General features: G+C 35.6%; 1 protein-coding gene across 7 annotated transcripts in view; it reads left to right on the top strand.

The window, feature by feature from the left end:
* REV3L (REV3 like, DNA directed polymerase zeta catalytic subunit) overlaps positions 1-18,355 on the top strand; it is a 227,730-nt gene that overhangs the window by 192,899 nt on the left and 16,476 nt on the right. For 5 of the 7 annotated variants that reach the window (XM_077162672.1, XM_077162671.1, XM_077162673.1 and 2 more), the window contains 2 exons: positions 10,835-10,944; positions 16,890-17,004. In XM_077162672.1, coding sequence (XP_077018787.1) covers positions 10,835-10,944; positions 16,890-17,004 — 225 coding nt within the window. Of the gene's footprint in view, positions 1-10,834; positions 10,945-16,889; positions 17,005-17,431; positions 18,103-18,355 lie in introns of those variants that run through there. The other 2 variants (XM_077162677.1, XM_077162676.1) reach the window with 2 other exon arrangements.

Below are 18,355 nucleotides of genomic sequence, written 5' to 3'. Positions count from 1 at the left end.
AATGACCTCCAGAATAAACTAATCAAGGAAACCAGATGCCCCAACACCAGTAAAAAATGATGAGCCATAATAGGAAGCAGGAAGATATGGCCCAAAGGAACAAACTTAAGAGTTCAAGTGATAAAGCCATTAAAACAATTAAAGGTATTCAAACAAGTTGAAGGAAAGATACAGCAAAAGAGATAAAAGACATAAAGAAGGCTTTGGGTGACCATAAAGAAGAACTCAAAAGCTTGAAAAACAAATTACAGAACTTATGGGAATGAAAAGCACAATAGAAGAGATGAAAAATACAACAGCAGACTTGAAGAGGCAGAAGAAAAGATTAGTAAACTAGAGGACAAGACATGAAATCCTACACACAAAAGAACAGATAAGAAAAAGAATGGAAAAATATGAGCAGTCTCAGATAATTGAATGACAACATGAAGCATACAGATATTTATAATATGGGTGTACCAGAAGGAGAAGAGAAGGGAAAGGGGGCAGAAAGACTAATGGAGGAAATAACCACTGAAAATTTCCTAACTCTTATGAATGACATAAAAGTACAGATCCAAGAAGTGCAGCATACCCCAATCAGAATTGGTCTGAACAGGCCAACTTCAAGACACTTACTAATCAGATTATCTAATGTAAGACACATTATCTAATGTAAGACACAGAGAATTCTGAAAGCAGCAAGAGAAAGATGATCTATATCACATTCAAGGAAAGATTGATAAGACTATGTGCAGATTTCTCAGATGAACCATGGAGACGAGAAAGCAATGGTATGATATATTTCAGATACTGACAGAGAACAGCTGCCAAACAAGAATTCTATATCTGGCAAAACTGACTTTCAAAAATGAGGGAGAATTTAAAATATTTTCAGACAGACATTGAGAGAATTTGTGAACAAGAGATCTGCACTACAAGAAATACTAAAGAGAACACTAGAGGCAGATAGGAAAAGGCATAAGAGATTTGGAGAAGAATGTAGAAATGAAGATTATCAGTAAAGGTAAAAAAAAAAAGAGAGAAAAAACAAGATATGACATATAAAATACGAAAGACAAAATTTGAGAAGTAAATATTACCTGTATAGTAATAACATTAAATGTTAATGGATTAAACTCCCCAATCAAAATATGTAGACTGGCAGCATGGATTAAAGAACAGGACTTATCTGTATGTTCTCTACTTTAGACCCAAAGACAGAAATAGGTTAAACATTGGTATTGAAACAAAAACAATTGGTATTGAACTAGGTATTGAAAATGGGATGGTATATCAAAAAATACAATCAGTGTAAACTAGGGTCTATAGTTAACAGTAACATTGTAATATGTTTACATTAATTGTAATAAAGGCAATATACCAAAGCTAATTGTCAATAAAAGTAGGGATATAAGGAAGGAGAATGAGATTTCTTATTGTTGTTGTTGTTTCTTCTTTTTATTTTATTTTATTTTTTTTCATTTTTTTCCCTCTTTATTTTCAGAAGAAATGAAATTGTTCTCATTGAGATTGTGGTGGTGAATGCATAACTATGAGAATAAACTGGAAGCCCTTGATTGTTTACTTAGGATGGGTTGTAGTGTGCAAATAAAACTGTTTAAAAACTAAATGAAAAGATAGAAGTGCTGGAGAAAATTGGGGGAGAGAGAGGTACCTATTCACTATTAATAGGAAAAGAGAATGGTACAACCCTTCTGGAGGACAGTTTGGTGGTTCCACAGAAGGCTTATATAGGACTGCCTTATCATACTGAAACCCTGTTATTAGGTATATTCTTGAAAGAACTGAAGCAGGGACACAAATGGACATTTGCACATTGGTGTTTATGGTGGCATTATTCACAATTTGCAGTGGATGTAGTGGCCTAAGGGTATATCAACTGATGAATGGAAGAGTGAACTGTGGTGTATACTTATGATGGAATATTGAGCAGCAGCAAGAAAGAATGAAGTTGTGAGGTATGCAACTAGGTGAATGATCCTTGAGGACCATTCAAGGAAATGTTAAGAGAAATAATCCAGAAGTGAAAAGACAAATATTGTAAGGCCTTGTTAATATGGACTAACTATAATGTGCAAACTCTGAGAATTGAATTTAAGAGCATAAGTTATCAGGATAGAACATAGGCAGAGATTGGGCAATCAACAATTAAGGAGTATGGAATGTTCAGTAAGACTTATTGTAAAGGTTCCCTAGATTATAAGTTCTTATAGTAGTCACATCTATTCCTGAGTTTTAACTGTTGTTTCTAAATTCTGAGATTCTAAGCTCTTTGGGTATAACCTGGTTGTTTCCTGGAACTTTGGGTATCTGTGTGACATCTGAGGCTCAAAATTAGAGTTCTGCAGCTCTGAAAGTCAGCATTACCCCATACAGCAAATGTTAAAGAAGCTTAAAAAGAAACCAGACTTCAATTAGAGATATGAGTTAAGCTGATCTGGTTAGGACTAAGGTAAATCAGACAAAAGTATAAAGGATGATATTGACTGTATTTTAAAACTTCAGCTTCTGTGTGAGACCAAAGGAAGATAAGGTATAAAATTTAAATTTCTGTAACACACTATCTCATTTAATCTGTATGGTCAGTTTATTCAAACAAAATAAATACATGGAACCCTAGATAGGGAATGAAATCTTGTTATTTTTACAGGTTAGTGTGATGCCCCAGTATATCTGAGAGTAATCTGGGCAGAAAATAAAAATTATTTGCAAAGTCCCCATAGGGACTAGGGGGAATCTGGAAATATTAAACTTCCCCAGGTGGGAATTCTTTAATAAGCAAAGTACTCAATCTTTATATTTATATATATATATATATATATTTTTTTTTTATTGAGAAATCTCCACACACATACAGTTCAACCATCTCACACAATCAGTGGCTCACAGTATCATCATAGTAGTTGTGTATTCTTCACCATGATCATTTTTAGAATATTTGCATCACTCTAGAAAAAGAAAGAAAAAGACAAAAAAAGAACTCATACATTCCATACCCCTCTCTGTCATTGCCACCAGTATTTCAATTTACCCAATTATTACCATCTTCCCCTATTATTTATTTATGATCCTATTTTTTTTTCACTAATCTGTCCATACCTTGAATAAAAGGAGTATCAGACACAAGGTTTTCACAGTCCCACAGTCACATTATAAAAGCTATATAGTTTATACAGTCATCTTCAAGAATCAAGGCTAATACAAGATAGCTCAACAGTTTCATATATTTCCCACCAGCTACTCCAATACACCATAAACTAAAAAGGAATATCTACATAACACACAAGAATTCTGTACCCAGCCAAACAGTCCTTCAAAACTGAAGGAGAGATTGTAACCTCCAGGATTTTGTTTGAAATCTCTCAGCCTCTGAGGCTTTATTTTTTCTCATTTCTCTCTTACCCCTTTTGGTCAAGAAGGATTTCTCATTCCCATGATGCTGAGTCCCAGCTTATCCCAGGAGTCCTGTCTCACATTGCCAGGGAGATTTATACCCCTGGGATCATGTCCACGTAGGGGTGAGGGCAATGTTTTCACTTGTAGTGCTATTGCCAGGTTATAGGACAACTCGATATTTAGTTTTCTAAAAAACCGCCAAACTGTCTTCCATAGTGGCTGTATTCCCACCAGCAGGGCATAAGTGTCCCAATTTCTCCATATTCTCTCCATCATAGTAGTTTCCTGTTTGTTTAATAGCAGCCATTCCTAGAGGTGTGAGGTGGTATCTCTGGAGTCTTGATCTGCATTTCCCTTATAGCTAATGAAAATGAGCATGTCTTCATGTGTATGTGCTTTTGGGCCATCTGTATTTGCTCTTCAGAAAAATGCCTATCTGTATCTTTACCCCATTTTATAATTGGGTTGTTTGTTCTTTTATTATTGATTTATATGATTTCTTTATGTTTACAGGATATCAAACCTTTGTCTGATGTGTGATTTCCAAATATTTTCTCCCATTGAGTTGGCTGCCTCTTCACCTTTTTGACAAAGTCTTTTGAGGTGCAGAAGCATTTAATTTTGAGTAGCTCCCATTTACCTGTTTTTTCTTGTTGCTTGTGCTTTGGGTGTAAAGTTTAGGAAGCTACCTCCTATTACTCGATCTTGAAGATATTTCTCCACGTTGTTCTAGAAGCTTTATAGTGCTGGTTCTTATATTTAGGTGTTGGATCCACTTTGAGTTAATTTTTGTATAGGGTGTAGGATAAGGGTCTTCTTTCATTTTTAGGCTATTGATATCCAGTTCTCCTGTGCCCGTTTATTCGAAAGACTATTTTGTCCCAGTTCAGTGGATTTGGGGGCCTTGTCAAAAATCAGTTGACCATAGATTTGGGGGTCTGTTTCAGCACTCTTGATTCAATTCCATTGGTCAATACTTACTTTTTGTGCCAGTACCATACTGTTTTGACCACTGTAGCTTTATAATAACTGTTAAAATAAGGAAGTATCAATCCTCCTACTTCATTCATTTTTAGGATGCTTTTAGCTATTTGGGATCTCTTTCCCTTCCAGATGAATTTGGTAACTAGCTTTTCCATGTCTTCAAAATAGGTTATTGGAATTTCGATTGGTACTGCGTTGAATCTGTAGATGAATTTGGGTAGAATTGACATCTTAACTATACTTAACCTTCCTGTCCATGAGCAAGGAATGTGTTTCCACCTGTTTAGGTCTTTGTTTTCTTTTAGCCATGTTACATAGTTTTCTGTGTACAAGTCCTTTACGTCCCTAGTTAAGTTCATTCCAAGATATTTGTTTCTTTTTTGTTGCTACTTTGAATGGAATTTTTTCCTTAACTGACTCCTTAATTAGGTCATTGCTTGTGTATAGAAATTTTACCAATTTTTGCACGTTAATTTTATATCCCACCACCTCACTGAATTTGTTTATTAGCTCAAGTAACTTTGCTGTAGATTTCTCAGATCTTTCCAAGTATAGTATCGTGTTATCTGCAAATAATGAAAGTTTTATATCTTTCTTTGCAATTTGGATGCCTTTTATTTGTTTGCCCTGCCTGATTGCTCTAGCTAGAACTTCTAGAACAATGTTGAATACAGTGGTGACAGAGGGCATCATTGTCTTGTTCCTGCTCTTAGGGGAACGGCTTTCAGTCTCTCTCTATTGAGTATGATGCTGGCTATCAGTTTTTCATAAATGCCCTTTATCATATTGAGGAAGTTACATTTGATTCCTATCTTCTGAAGTGTTTTTATCAGAAAAAGGTGTTGAAATTTGTCAAATGCTTTTTCAGCATTAGTCAAGATGATCATGTGATTTTTCCCTTTCAGTTTGTTAATGTGCTGTATTACATTAATTGATTTTTCCGGTGTTGAGCCATCCTTGCATTCCTGGTATAAATCCCACTTGGTCATGGTGTATAATTCTTTTATTGTGTTGTTGGATTCGATTTGCTAGTATTTTGTTGAGAATTTTGGCATCTATGTTCATTAGCCTGTAGTTTTCCTTTCATACAGCATCTTTACCCGGTTTTGATATTAAAATGAAGTTAGCTTCACAAAATGAGTTAGGTAGTGTTCCTTTTTCCTCAATTTTTTGGAAGAGTTTGAGCAGGATTGGTGTTAATTCTATTTGGAATGTTTGATAAAATTCCCCTGTGAAGCCATCCAGCCCTGGGCTTTTCTTTGTCAGAAGATTTTTGATAACTGATTGAATCTCTTTACTTGGATTGGTTTGTTGAGATCTTCTATTTCTTCCTGAGTCAGTGTAGCTTGTTTGTGTGTTTCCAGAAATTTGTGCATTTCATCTAAGTTGTCTAGTTTGTTGGCATAGAGTTGTTCATAGTGTCCTCTTATTATTTCTTTTATTTCTTCAGGGTCTGTGGTAATGACCCCCTTCTCATTTCAGATTATGTTTATTTGCATGCTCTCTCTTTATTTCTTTGTCAGCCTTGCTAGTGGCCCATCAATTTTGTTACAGCATCTTTAATCTCTGTGATATCTGCTATTTTTCTGTTTATTCTTTCAAATTCCTCTTATGCTCTTCTGGTGTCTTCTCACTCTCCTTCATGTCATTAGCCATCCCATTTATTTTATTTAGTAGAGTAAAGATCTTTTATTAGTTGTTCCAAGGTCTGTGTGTCCTTTGGTGTTTTAATTTGGTCGTTAGGCTGGGCTATATCTCTCTGCGTCATGATATGCTTGCTGATCTTCTGTTGTCTTCGCAGCATATAAATATCTTGACTGGTTTCTTTGGAGGTTGATTTCCTTCATCAATCTAAAGCTTTGTATTTGCAGGATGGATGTGGAGCAGGATGCTGGGCATAGGGTGGGGCACAACAGTACAGTGATATATTGAGGTTAGGAAGTCAGTATACAAATGGGTGGGTACCCAGCGGCAAGGAGGATGTGTCTGTACGGTTGCACGGGTCTGGGAGCCATGGCCCTGGTGTGCACTGGTCTAGGGGGTGGGGTCCTTGTGTGTGCATGCACAGAGCTCAGAGGCAACAAGCCAGGGTTGTACCTGTGTGGGCTGGGGGGTGGATGTGAGCCAGCTGTATAGGTCAGCACTTGTACAGAGCTGAGGGGCGTGACTGGAGGGTATGTGTGTGAGGATCTGGAAGGGCTGTAAACTTATGTACATATGCGTAGAGCTTGGGTGGTGGTGGTGGAGTTGTGCGACTATATGGGCTGGAGGCAAGTGTAGCCTGGGTATGAAGGTAAATACCCGCAACCTTTATGCACTGGTGACCGCCTGCAGGGGGCAGGGAGGGGGTGGTTGGTTTCAGGAGATGGGGTGAGACTGTGCTTGCACAAGAGAGGTGGGTTGAGCTGAGGCAGACGTGCACACACTTGGGATGGGAGTGTGGGGTGCGTACACACGGGGGGTGGCAGGGCAGGAGCGGTTAGAGCACATTGGGGTGAGTCACAGGTCATGAGGCTGCATGGGTGAGGGTAGCGTGTTAAAGGAATGTGGTATGGCTTACTTCTTAGTCCCTGTCTCTCTGTCCATGCACTCCTGAGGAGTCCCCCCTTCCGTTTGGTAAGGGGTGCATTAGGCTGTTTGTACCAGCCAAACTCCAGTTCTGTGCATCTTAGTTCTTCAGCTTCTGCAACCAGAACCCCCTTTTGTGGTGTAGAAGACCGTTAACTTATACCCTGGAATCGCCATCTCAGTTGTCTTCCCATCCCTTCTCTAGCTGTTCCTTGGAGCGGGGGTGAACTCTACCTATCCTATTCTGCCATCGTCCCAGAACTCCCTGCCCTACAGTATTGAATCTGGTTTAAAAGAAATAGCTACCCCTGCAAGATTGGATCGGGATTAAAATATGGCTTTTCTGGGCTACATAATAGCTTCAAACCAGCATAGCACCAATCTTATCAATAGATAGAGCATCTAGACAGAGAATCAGAAAGGAAACAGAAAACTTGAATAATATGATAAATGAAGTAGACTTAACAGACATATACAGAACAGTGCACCCCAAAGCAGTATATACATTCTTCTCAAGTGCTCAGATTATTCTCCAGGATCAACCACGTGTTGGGGTCACAGGACAAACCTCAATAAATTTAAGAAGATTGAAATTATACAGAACACTTTCTCTGACCACAATGGAATGAACCAGGAGATCAGTAGCAGGCAGCCTGAAAAATCTATAAATTTATGGAGGTTAAACAGCACACTCTTAAATCAGTGAGTTAAACATGAAATTGCAAGAGAAATTGGTAAATATCTCAAGATGACTGATGAAAATACAACAAACTAATGGGATGCAGGAAAGGCAGTGCTGAGATGGAAATTTATAGTTCTAAACTTCCATTAAAAAAAGAAGAAAGAGCTAAAATCGAAGACTTAACTGCACACCTGGAGAAACTATTAAAAAAGAACAGCATACTAATCCCAAAGCAAGCAAAAGAAAAGAAATAAAAAAGATTAGAGCAGAAATAAATGAAATTGAGTGTTAAAAAAAACAGTAGAGGGAATCCACAAAACCAAAAGGTCATTCTTTTAAAAGATCAATAAAATTGGCAAACCTTTAACTATACTAACAAAGCAAAAAGGAAGAGGCAAATAAAATCAGAAATGAAAGGGAAGACATTACTTCTGACCCCACAGAAGTAAAAAGGATCAGAAGAGGGTATTATGAACAACTATGTGTTAACAAATTAAACAACTTAGATGAAATGAACGATTTCCTAGAAATACATGAACAGTCTATACTGACTTGAGAAGAAGTAGAAGACCTCAACAGACCGGTTGTAAGTAGAGATTGAAACAGTCATCAAAAATCTCCCAACAAAGATAAACCCAGGACCAGATGGCTCCATGGGTGAATTTTACCAAGCGTTCTTAAAGGAATTAATACCAGTCCTGCTCAAACTCTTCCAAAAAATTGAAGAAAAGGGAAAATGACCTAACTCATTCTGTGAAGCCAACATCACCCTAATACCTTGTCGAGATAAAGATACTACAAGAAATGAAAATTACAGACCAGTTTCTCTATGTTTGCGAGGGAAGGGGAGGCAAATGGATTTCTGGCTATGGCCATGTGCTTTCTTACAGTGAGTACACAATCAAAAATATGTTACCACCAAAATCACAGAAAGTTCTAAATCTGAACTACCATAGAGAAAGACAAAACTTTAAGCCAGGATTCCTGTAAGGAGAAAATGGAGGATACCATAGCTAATAGTTATGGCTGATGTCTCTTTCTCAGTTGGACATTGTCAGTGGCTTATTTCGTAATTTAAATATTTATATATTCACTTTTTTCCTCCTAAATTATTTATTTCCTATTTCTGATAAAGCTGTATATATGCATATATATAAATATACATGTGTACATATTTGTGACAGTTTTTTCACTTGGCTAAACCTTGTCCCTTCCTATTTATTTCTTTTCAGAGAATTAATTTTTGCTTTAAATCTTTTTCTCATTATGACTTTTTCTCATTATTCCTACCATTACCAAATTTATGAAACCAGTTATTTTCCTCTTTTTAAACTCTGGTAGTTAGCTTCAGTTGTCAACTTGGCCAGGTGAAGGTGCCTAGATCTATTGTTATGGACATGAGCCAATGGCGTGTGAACCTCATCTGTTGCTGATTACATCTGGAGTCAGCTAGGAGGCGTGCCTGCTGCAGTGAATGATGTTTGATTTAATTGGCTGGTGCTTAAATGAGAGACCTTAACGTAGCACAGCCCAAGCACCTCAGCACACCTCATCTCAGCACTCACAGCTCAGCCCAGGCCTTTGGAGATGCAGAAAGGAATCACCCCAGGGAAAGATGTTGGAACTCAGAGGCCTGGAGAGAAGGCCAGTGGAGATCGCCCTGTGCCTTCCTGCATAAGAAAGACTCTCAGTGGAAAGTTAGCTGCCTTTCCTCTGAAGAACTATACATCAACTAAATAAATCCCCTTTTATTGAAAGCCAATCCGTCTCTGGTGTATTGCATTCCAGCAGCTAGCAAACTAGAACAAACTCCATCTCAAATTCCTATAATACTTTTCAAATTAGGAACCATGTCACAAAGTAGCAGAATCAGTTCTAATTTCATCACCACAACTCCCCTCCCCATGCACAAATGCCCCTGAATCCTGCAGACTGCATGGTTTTCAGGGGTAACTGCAATAGTTCTGACTCTTCTAGGTATAATTTAAATGGGTCAGAGTAAGCAGCATTTGGCTGACATTTAAGATCAGCATGTACATGTGTGTATGTATTTGTTTGTATGTCTGTATCTCAAAAGCATATTTGGTTGTACTGACACTACATGCCCACTCATCTAACTATTTATCCTCACTTATCTAAAAGTTTAGCTTGTTTGAAAGTGACAAGTGACAGATTTTATCCCAATTTGAATTTCAGTTAGATAACATGATGCACTCAAGACCTCAATTGAGAATGCTTTTAATTCAAAACCCAAATTAAGTTTCCACTACCAATTTTATTATTTATTCCTTTGTTTGTATACTTAATATTCTTTTTGTAAAGCAAGTTTAAAAGACTTCTACATATATTTAATACTACATTAATCTCTGGTAATTCAAATTTTACAGAAAAAGGGAAAAGAACATTTTTACTCTTGTTTGCTTCTTAACACAAAAGAAAAAAATGCATATTTCTTGCTTTGAAATTACAAAAAGAATGCTCCATTTATGCTAAATGGCAATTTTCCCCGACTCTTAGCTCATATGAATTTAGCAAATCAAACAGTAGTGCTATATACATAGTCTCCTTTATTTAATTGTGAAATGTAATGGGCATGCTTGTCATATGTGTTGAAGCCCACTATCTTTTTATTTAGTCAGTTTATGCAGTAATCATTGTTAAAACTCACTAGTGACCAATACGAAAACCCTTGGTGGACATAAAACTACCTACTTGACTTAATATTTGTAATATAGCATAACACTTGTAACATACTTTCCATCATATACATTTTTCTGTGGACTCAGTATTATTGAAAAGTTAGTTTAACCAATCACTGGGATTTGAGTTCAACATTAACTTTATGTTGAAAGAAATTGTCATAAACGCCCAACAGAAAATTTTTGAAAGAGATATGCTTACACACAGTATCCTAGAATCAAATGTAGCTTTATATTTGTATAAACTCAATCCATTGTACTTACTGATACACTCACAGGCAAGTCTGAATTAAATGATTCTTTCTTTTAAATTCTTCATCCATCTCATTTTCTTCTTATATACTTTTGGAAAGAATGTTGAAATTATGACTTATTTTGTTTTCTGTTTTTTTTTATTTTTGGAATATTAGTAATAAAATGTAATTAAATATTATGTGTTGAAGTCTATTGACTAATACTGACCCATGTTAAGAAATTATTTCCAATGTGTTTGTACCAACAGGTTGGGGACAGTATTGTTCACAAAGCCAGAGAGACCTTGGAACGAGCTATTAAACTGGTGAATGATACCAAAAAATGGGGTGCTAGGGTTGTATATGGTGATACTGACAGGTAATGGATTTTGTTTTACATCTCTCACATCTTCATTTCAATGGGAAATTGAAGGACAAAGCTTCAATTCAGAATAGGGAAGGACATAGCTTAAGTGTGAAATAGCTGAAATGTGATCCTTCCAGATAATTAAGTTGTTCTTGAAGGACAGTTGCCAAAGCTATGAGTGGTTAACTCCAATAGGCCCCTAAATCTGTTGACATCCTTTCAGAAAAGTACACATAGGCAAATATAAAGTTTTCTGTTTGATTCCAGAGGGCTTACATACTTCCTGAAGCCCATCATCCATGAATCCTGAATTAAATAACCCCAGTTTGATTGCTTGGTTTGATGATGTTCCAGGCCCAGTATTTATGCAACATCTTATTTACATGGTTTATTAATATTCTTCTAAAATATAAGTATGTAAATTTCTTGGCATCTGAAATTTTTTCATATTGAAAGCTTAGAATCACAATGTGATCATGCCAAGAGCGCTGATCATTTTGTATTCAAATGAAGCAATATAATCTTCTAATCATAAAAATAACTTGTGATCTTTGAACAGTATTTGGTCGTCTTCAGTTCTTCATTGAATGTACAATCAGAATAATCATATTAATGCTGAATGAGACCTTGCCTCTATAGTAGCTGTCTATTTACCAGCAAAGAGGGATAATGTCAGATTATGTAAACCTCAATTGTCCATATTCTCTGCTGTTCTTTATATTAAAAGCCACTTTTCAGTTTGGCTTTTGGGTCATTTACTTTTCTATCAAACCACTTCTGCTAGGTTGTCTAGGAAAATAAAAGTTACTTAAATAACGCAGTTTTGCACCTTGTTAGTATTTCTTAGCAAAATATTTAGGGAAGAAGAGAAAGTTAAACATTTAAATTGTTGATTTTGATTCAGGGTCTGTTCATGCATTTGTTGATCACACACAGAATTAGAAGTCAGCATGATTCTAATTGTAGTTATCCTGTTTAGTTCTGTTCTCTGATCTTTAAGAATCCACGAATGTTTTTGCCTTTAGTATTTAGATAGAAACACAAACAGGACTATAACAAAAAAACACACAGAATTTCAGAGCTGGAAGAAGACTTAGATATTATTTAGGCAACCATTTTCATGCTTTTGGGAGGATTATAGGAGGCCTTAGAAGAATGTACCTCAGGAGCTGCTTAAGAGCAAATTCCCCCAGGTTAAGAAACTTATCTAAGTTCACTCGGCTAGTCAGCAATGGAACCAGAAATTGGTACTCAGTGTCTTGATTTCTAATTGGTGCTTGCTTTCTCGCTACATCAGATTTCAAAAGTATTTTATGATTCCAATCAAGGAATTTTACTTGCAGTATTATTAGAACCTGTGATCACCAATAACTGACCATTCAACATATGTATATTGAAATCTCCTGTGAGGCAGTTCACTCTAGGGCATGTATTTTCAATCTGAACAATATTCCCTCAAGGTGGTAAAAACTGATTCTTGAGGAGTGCAAAAAAAAAATCATAGTTACCATGGTTTGTTGTCCTACAAAGCTCAACCCTACTTAGTAATATCTTCCTATTAATTACTTTCTTCTATTAAATTTACTTGTAATTTATTAGGAGAATATTTATGCAAGTGGATAATAACAGGTTGTATTTATTATATTCCTTGTTATATATGTATTATATTAATTATGTTGATATATTAATAAATACATATATTTATTTTAAAATTTAAATTGTAATTTAAAATTTTCTTCTCAGGAGAATAATAATGAAAAATGGTTAAACACTGCTCTAGGGATGTAGATCATGCTTATTAAAAGTTATCAATTAAAAATGAGGCAATCTGAATTCTCCTTCTAGCCTTATTCCATGCTGGTAGTATGTCCATTAAATGTATGTCTCCTTACAGAGACTCAGTTTCTGTATCATCAAAGTGAAAGAAATTTGGTAGATGATGGTTAATGGCCATTGCCTTCATCCAGTTTCAAGATTGGTGATTTTATGATTCTTGGGATCCAGTTAGGGAGACTAGTTATCAAAGCATCAAGAGGACTCTGTAAGAAGGGTGTTTCTCTTCTAAAATAGTTGTGCATTCTAGTCCATTTAGAAAGTGAAATAAATTCACTGTATTATAGTGGTTCAAACTATGATTTTATAAAATAGTGTTTCTCAGTCATATTTATCCCACCGCATTGATATGACTTACTCATATCAGTGATTGACACTATGTACAGTAGTGATTCTCATGCAGGATAGGGAAGGACATTTGACAAGATATATACCTGCAGGGCAGCAGAGGAACTCTGGGAAGCTAAGATCAGAATTTCTTGGAAAATTGACCTGAATATAAATGGGAAAAGCCTCCTAGGTGATTCTAATGTACCCCACCATCTCAACAAATGAAAGTTACTCCTATAAATTTATACTTGGATTTCTCAACTCAAAGATGAATTTGATTCATTTAATTTTAAATAATTCTGTTTTAATTTTAACTAGATTAAAAGCACCACTGACAAACAGAAACTAATTTTAAAACAGTTTTTCTCTTTGTATGCTAGTCATCTCCATTCCATTAAGGAATCAAAACTGTTAATCTTGGCTAGTTCTCTTGAAGCTTAGCTACAAATCAAACTAGTCAAAATAGCATAGATGGATTCAAAGAAACCCACTAACAGTGCTGGGTAAAATCTCAAAAATATACCTTTAATAATAGCTTTTAAGATGTAAAATATGTATATGCTTAATTTTTTATCAACTTTGAGGTATATATATATTTTAATATTTTTATTAAGTAATCTTCACACATATACAGTCCATCCATAGTATATAATCAGTGGCTTACAATACCATCATATAGTTGTGTATTCTTCACCATGATCATTTTTTAACATTAGCATCAGTACAGAAAAAATAAAAACAGAAAAAGGAAAGCTCACCCATCCATACCCCTTACCTCTCCCTCTCACTGACCACTAGTATTTCAATCTACCCAATTTTTTTACCCTTATCCCCCCCATTATTTATTTATTTTCCTTATTTTTTTTACTCATCTGTCCATATCCTGGATAAAAGGAGCATCAGACACAAGGTTTTAACAATCACACAGTCACACCGTAAAAGCTATATACTTATACAATCATCTTCAATAATCAAGGCTACTGGGACACAGTTTAAAACTTTCAGATACTTCTCTCAAGCCATTCCAATGCACCATAACAAAAAAAGGGATATCCATATAACTCATAAGAATAACCTCCAGGCTAACCACTCAACTGTATTTGAAATCTCTCAGCTACTGACACTTTATTTTGTTCATTTCCTTTTTCCCCCTTTTGGTCAAGAAGGCTTTCTCAATCCCAACATGCCAAATCCTGGCTCATCCTGGGAATCCTGTCCCATGTTGCCAGGGAGATTTACAGCCCTTCAAGTCATGTCCCAAATAGTGGGGGAAGGCAGTGAGTTAATGAGGTATAATTTTTAACAAAAATTGATAATTGCATAAGCTCTTGCAACTAACTACTAGCCCAGTTATGATATGGAACATTTCTATCGCACAGAGAATTCCCTCATGCCGCTTTGCAGTCAATCCTTCACCCTCACCACCATCTTCATAGGCAGCCACTTATCTGAATTCTGTTACCATGGTGTGGTTTGCCTCCTTCTATATCTTTATAGAAATGTGTGCATGTGCAATTTAATTTTGATATGTTTGCATTCATTACTGCATCAAAAAATTTTAAGTATAATATTTAAAAAAAAAAGTTTGACAGTTGTATAAGTCATCCTTAGCCTATGACATAGTAATTTCACTCCTTGATGTTTACCCAAGATAAATGAAAGCATATGTCTACTCAGAGATTTGAATATGAATCTTCATTGCAGCTATATTCTTAATTACTCAAAACTAGAAACAATCCACATGTCTATCAGTGGTGAATGATTAGATAATCATGTTATGTACATACAGTGGAATATTACTTAGAAATAAAAAGGAGCCAATTATTGATAATTCCAACAACATGGATGCATCTCAAAAATATGCTAACAAGCCTGATACAACAATACATAGTGTATGGTTCCATTTATGTAAAATTCGTGAAAAACAAAACTAGTCTCTAGTAACAGAAAGCAAGTCAGTGGTTGCCCAGGAACAGGAGTAGAGTAGAGAATTATTGCAAAAAGGAAGAAGGGAACTTTTGGGGTGATGAAAATTTTCTATACCTTCATTGTGGTGGTGGTTATATGAGTGTATACATTTGCCAAAATTCATGAAATACGCTTAAAACATGTTAATTTTACTATATGCAAATTATACCTCAGAAAAGTTGATTTAAAAATAATCTTTCAAAAGGAAATTTTATCATCTATTGAAACAATAAGGCTGTATTGGTATAATGAGTATTAGGTGGGCGTATAAAAAGAAAATAATATAAAAAGCTTCAAGTGGTTCAGAGTAAGCCTAGCTTGAAGGTATAAGTAATTAAGCCCTGTTTATTCTGCCTTAGAAATGTTAAGGTTAATTCAAATTGAGACAGTTTTTATTTTTAAAACCTTAAGTAAAAAGAAAAAAAACCCTTAAGTAAAAGTGAAATTAATACTCATATTCTGTGTTTTAAACTTCTCATATCAGGCTCCAGTATTTGTCACAGAATAAACTTTTCCCAAGAAACCACTGAAATGAGATTTAAAGTCCAATATAGAAATATTAAGAAATATGCATTTGGTTTCATATCATAAAATTATTTTAAAGATACTATCTAGTTCTACTTTTTAATCTTTCCACTAAAATTATGAGTGAAAATGAAATCTTTATAATCTCTGTAACCTAAGTATTATATATGTATTACCTATTATTTCTGTTGGTGTTTTCAGATTGTGGTATAAATGAAATGTAAAAATCCTGAAATAAACTCAACTGGTTTATATTAGAGGAAAGATGCCCAGTAGTTCTGTTTTACCAGTTAATTTTGAGAAATTATCCCTTTTCTCTTGACCTGTAAGATACTGCTGGTGGGGGTACATTATATATATTAGATAGATAGATAGATAGATAGATAGATAGATAGATAGATAGATAGATAGATAGATAGATAGATAGATAGATAGATAGATAGATAGATAGCTTTCTGGAAATCAGTTTCACAGTATCTTTCAAAATACCTTATAATAGTGATACCCTCAGCTTGGAAATTTCACTGCTAGGAATTTATCCTAAGGATACAATCAGAGGCATGCCAATTAATTACTTATAAAATATTAGCAAAAAGATTAACCTAAATTTTCAAAAAGAGAGATTTGGTTAAATTATAATATATCCATATACTGAAATACTATGCAACTGTCAAAGCAATGTAGAAGAACTAACATGGGAAAGTGTTTACAGTATACTACTATGTGCAGAGAGAAAATTACCCAACAGATCTGTGATCTCAAATGAGAAAACATTTACAGATATACACAAAATGTATTGTAGTGGTTTTTTTCTGGATGGTGGATCACAAATGGCTATTTTCTTTTCTGTGCCTTTTTTATATATTCTATCCTTCAATGACCATATCCCAGTTATATTCATAACTGGGCAGTTCTGGAAGGAAATTCTCCATATTGCAAGTAAAGTTTCCATTTCTTTTTAATCACATTTTCTTTTATTATTGACTTAACTGTGGGCTATATAAAGCCTGAAATGTCTAAGGATGATTCAGGACCATCTAGTCAGCTGTGATATCTAAGTTGGTGTGTATGTAGCTAAACTAGAAATATTGGATGTCTTAAAGGTTTAGAACAAGATATTTTATGAGTACACAAGGAAAGTGTGATAAAACATGAAAATAGATAGGAAGCAACTTAATAAAGAAGAGTAAGGAAAAACAGATTTCCTTTGGTGTCAGAGTATTAGCCAGAAAAGTGACTCTTGATGGATACCTTTTTCAAATGACTTCCAAATCACCTTACTCTATTTGTAATCCCCTTAGTATGTTTGTGCTACTGAAAGGAGCCACTAAAGAACAGTCTTTTAAGATTGGTCAGGAAATTGCTGAAGCTGTAACTTCTACCAATCCTAAACCAGTGAAACTGAAGTTTGAAAAGGTAAGAGAAATGTAATACTAATAATCATATATAAAATTCAGATGTCTTCTAGAGATTTCTGACTTGTTCAGTACATTTTCAGAATCAATAACAATATATGGGTGTTTAAAAGTATTAAATTTTAAATGTTTTCTTTTCATTTCATATACTTTTCATGATTTTTTTAAGTAATGTCTTTATATAAGGAAATTATTCCAGTTACTATTGTCATATAACAACTAACCAAACTTAGTGGTGTAAAACAACCATCATTTTATTATGCCCACAGATTATATGAGTCAGAAATTCACAAAGGTCACAGCAGGGATGGTGTGTCTCTGTTACACAATGTTTGGATCCTCAGCTGGAAAGATTCTTATGGGCTAGGGGTGACCCACTAACAGCTCAGTGCTAAAATAATGTGACGTTTGCTCACTCTCATGTCAAGGTGCTTGTGCCAGTTTGAAACTGCTGTGTACCCCAGAAAAGCCGTGTTGTTTAATCTTCATTCAATATTGCTGGATGGGATCTTTTTTTTATTGTTTCCTTGGAGATGTGACACACCCACTTGTGGGTGGTACCTTTTGATTAGGTGGTTTCCATGGAGATATTTCTCCACCCACTCAAGGTGGGGTTGCTTATAAGAGTCCTTTAAGAGGGAACCATTTTGGAAAAAATCTTGAGTGCCCACAGCCAGAGATCTTTGGTGATGAAGAAGGAAAGCACCCCCTGGGGAGCTTCATGAAATAAGCTGGGAGAGAAAGCTAGCAGATGTTGCCATGTGCCTTCCCAGCTAACAGAGCTGACATAAATGCCGACCCTTGGAGAACAGAGCCAACAGAGCAGAGCCAATGTAAACATTTGGAGATTGGACAGAAATAGCCCAGATGCTAAATAAGGACTCACAGAAATAGCCAGAAACCAAAGAGAAGAAACTTCCAGCCCCAGAAGATGCTAAGCTAAGAGATGAAACCCACAGTTCTCTCCCAGAGCAGCTAAGTGAATGCCCACAGACACTTAAAGAGGAAACTACTGACATCAGAAGCTGGAAGCAGCAGAATCTGGAACAAGGACCAGCAGACGCTAGCCACGTGCCTTCCCAGATCACCCTTCCTTGAGCCAAGGTATCTTTCTCTGGATGCCTTAGTTAGGGCATATTTATGACCTTAGAACTGTAAACTTATAACATATTAAATTCCCTTTATAAAAGCCATTCCATTTCTGGTATATTACATTCCAGCAGCATTTAGCAAACTGGGCTGATGGAAGCTACTGATTGGGACATCTGCTGAGGCTGTTAGCTAAACATCTCCCTATGGCCTTTCCCTGGGGCTGCTTGAGCTTCCTTGCAGCATGATGGCTGTGTTCTAGG

This window comes from Tamandua tetradactyla, chromosome 5 (assembly GCF_023851605.1).
Source record: "Tamandua tetradactyla isolate mTamTet1 chromosome 5, mTamTet1.pri, whole genome shotgun sequence".
NCBI lineage: Eukaryota > Metazoa > Chordata > Mammalia > Pilosa > Myrmecophagidae > Tamandua > Tamandua tetradactyla.
The sequence above is the reverse complement of the archived record's forward strand: the minus strand, read 5'-3'. Positions and strand labels throughout refer to the sequence as shown.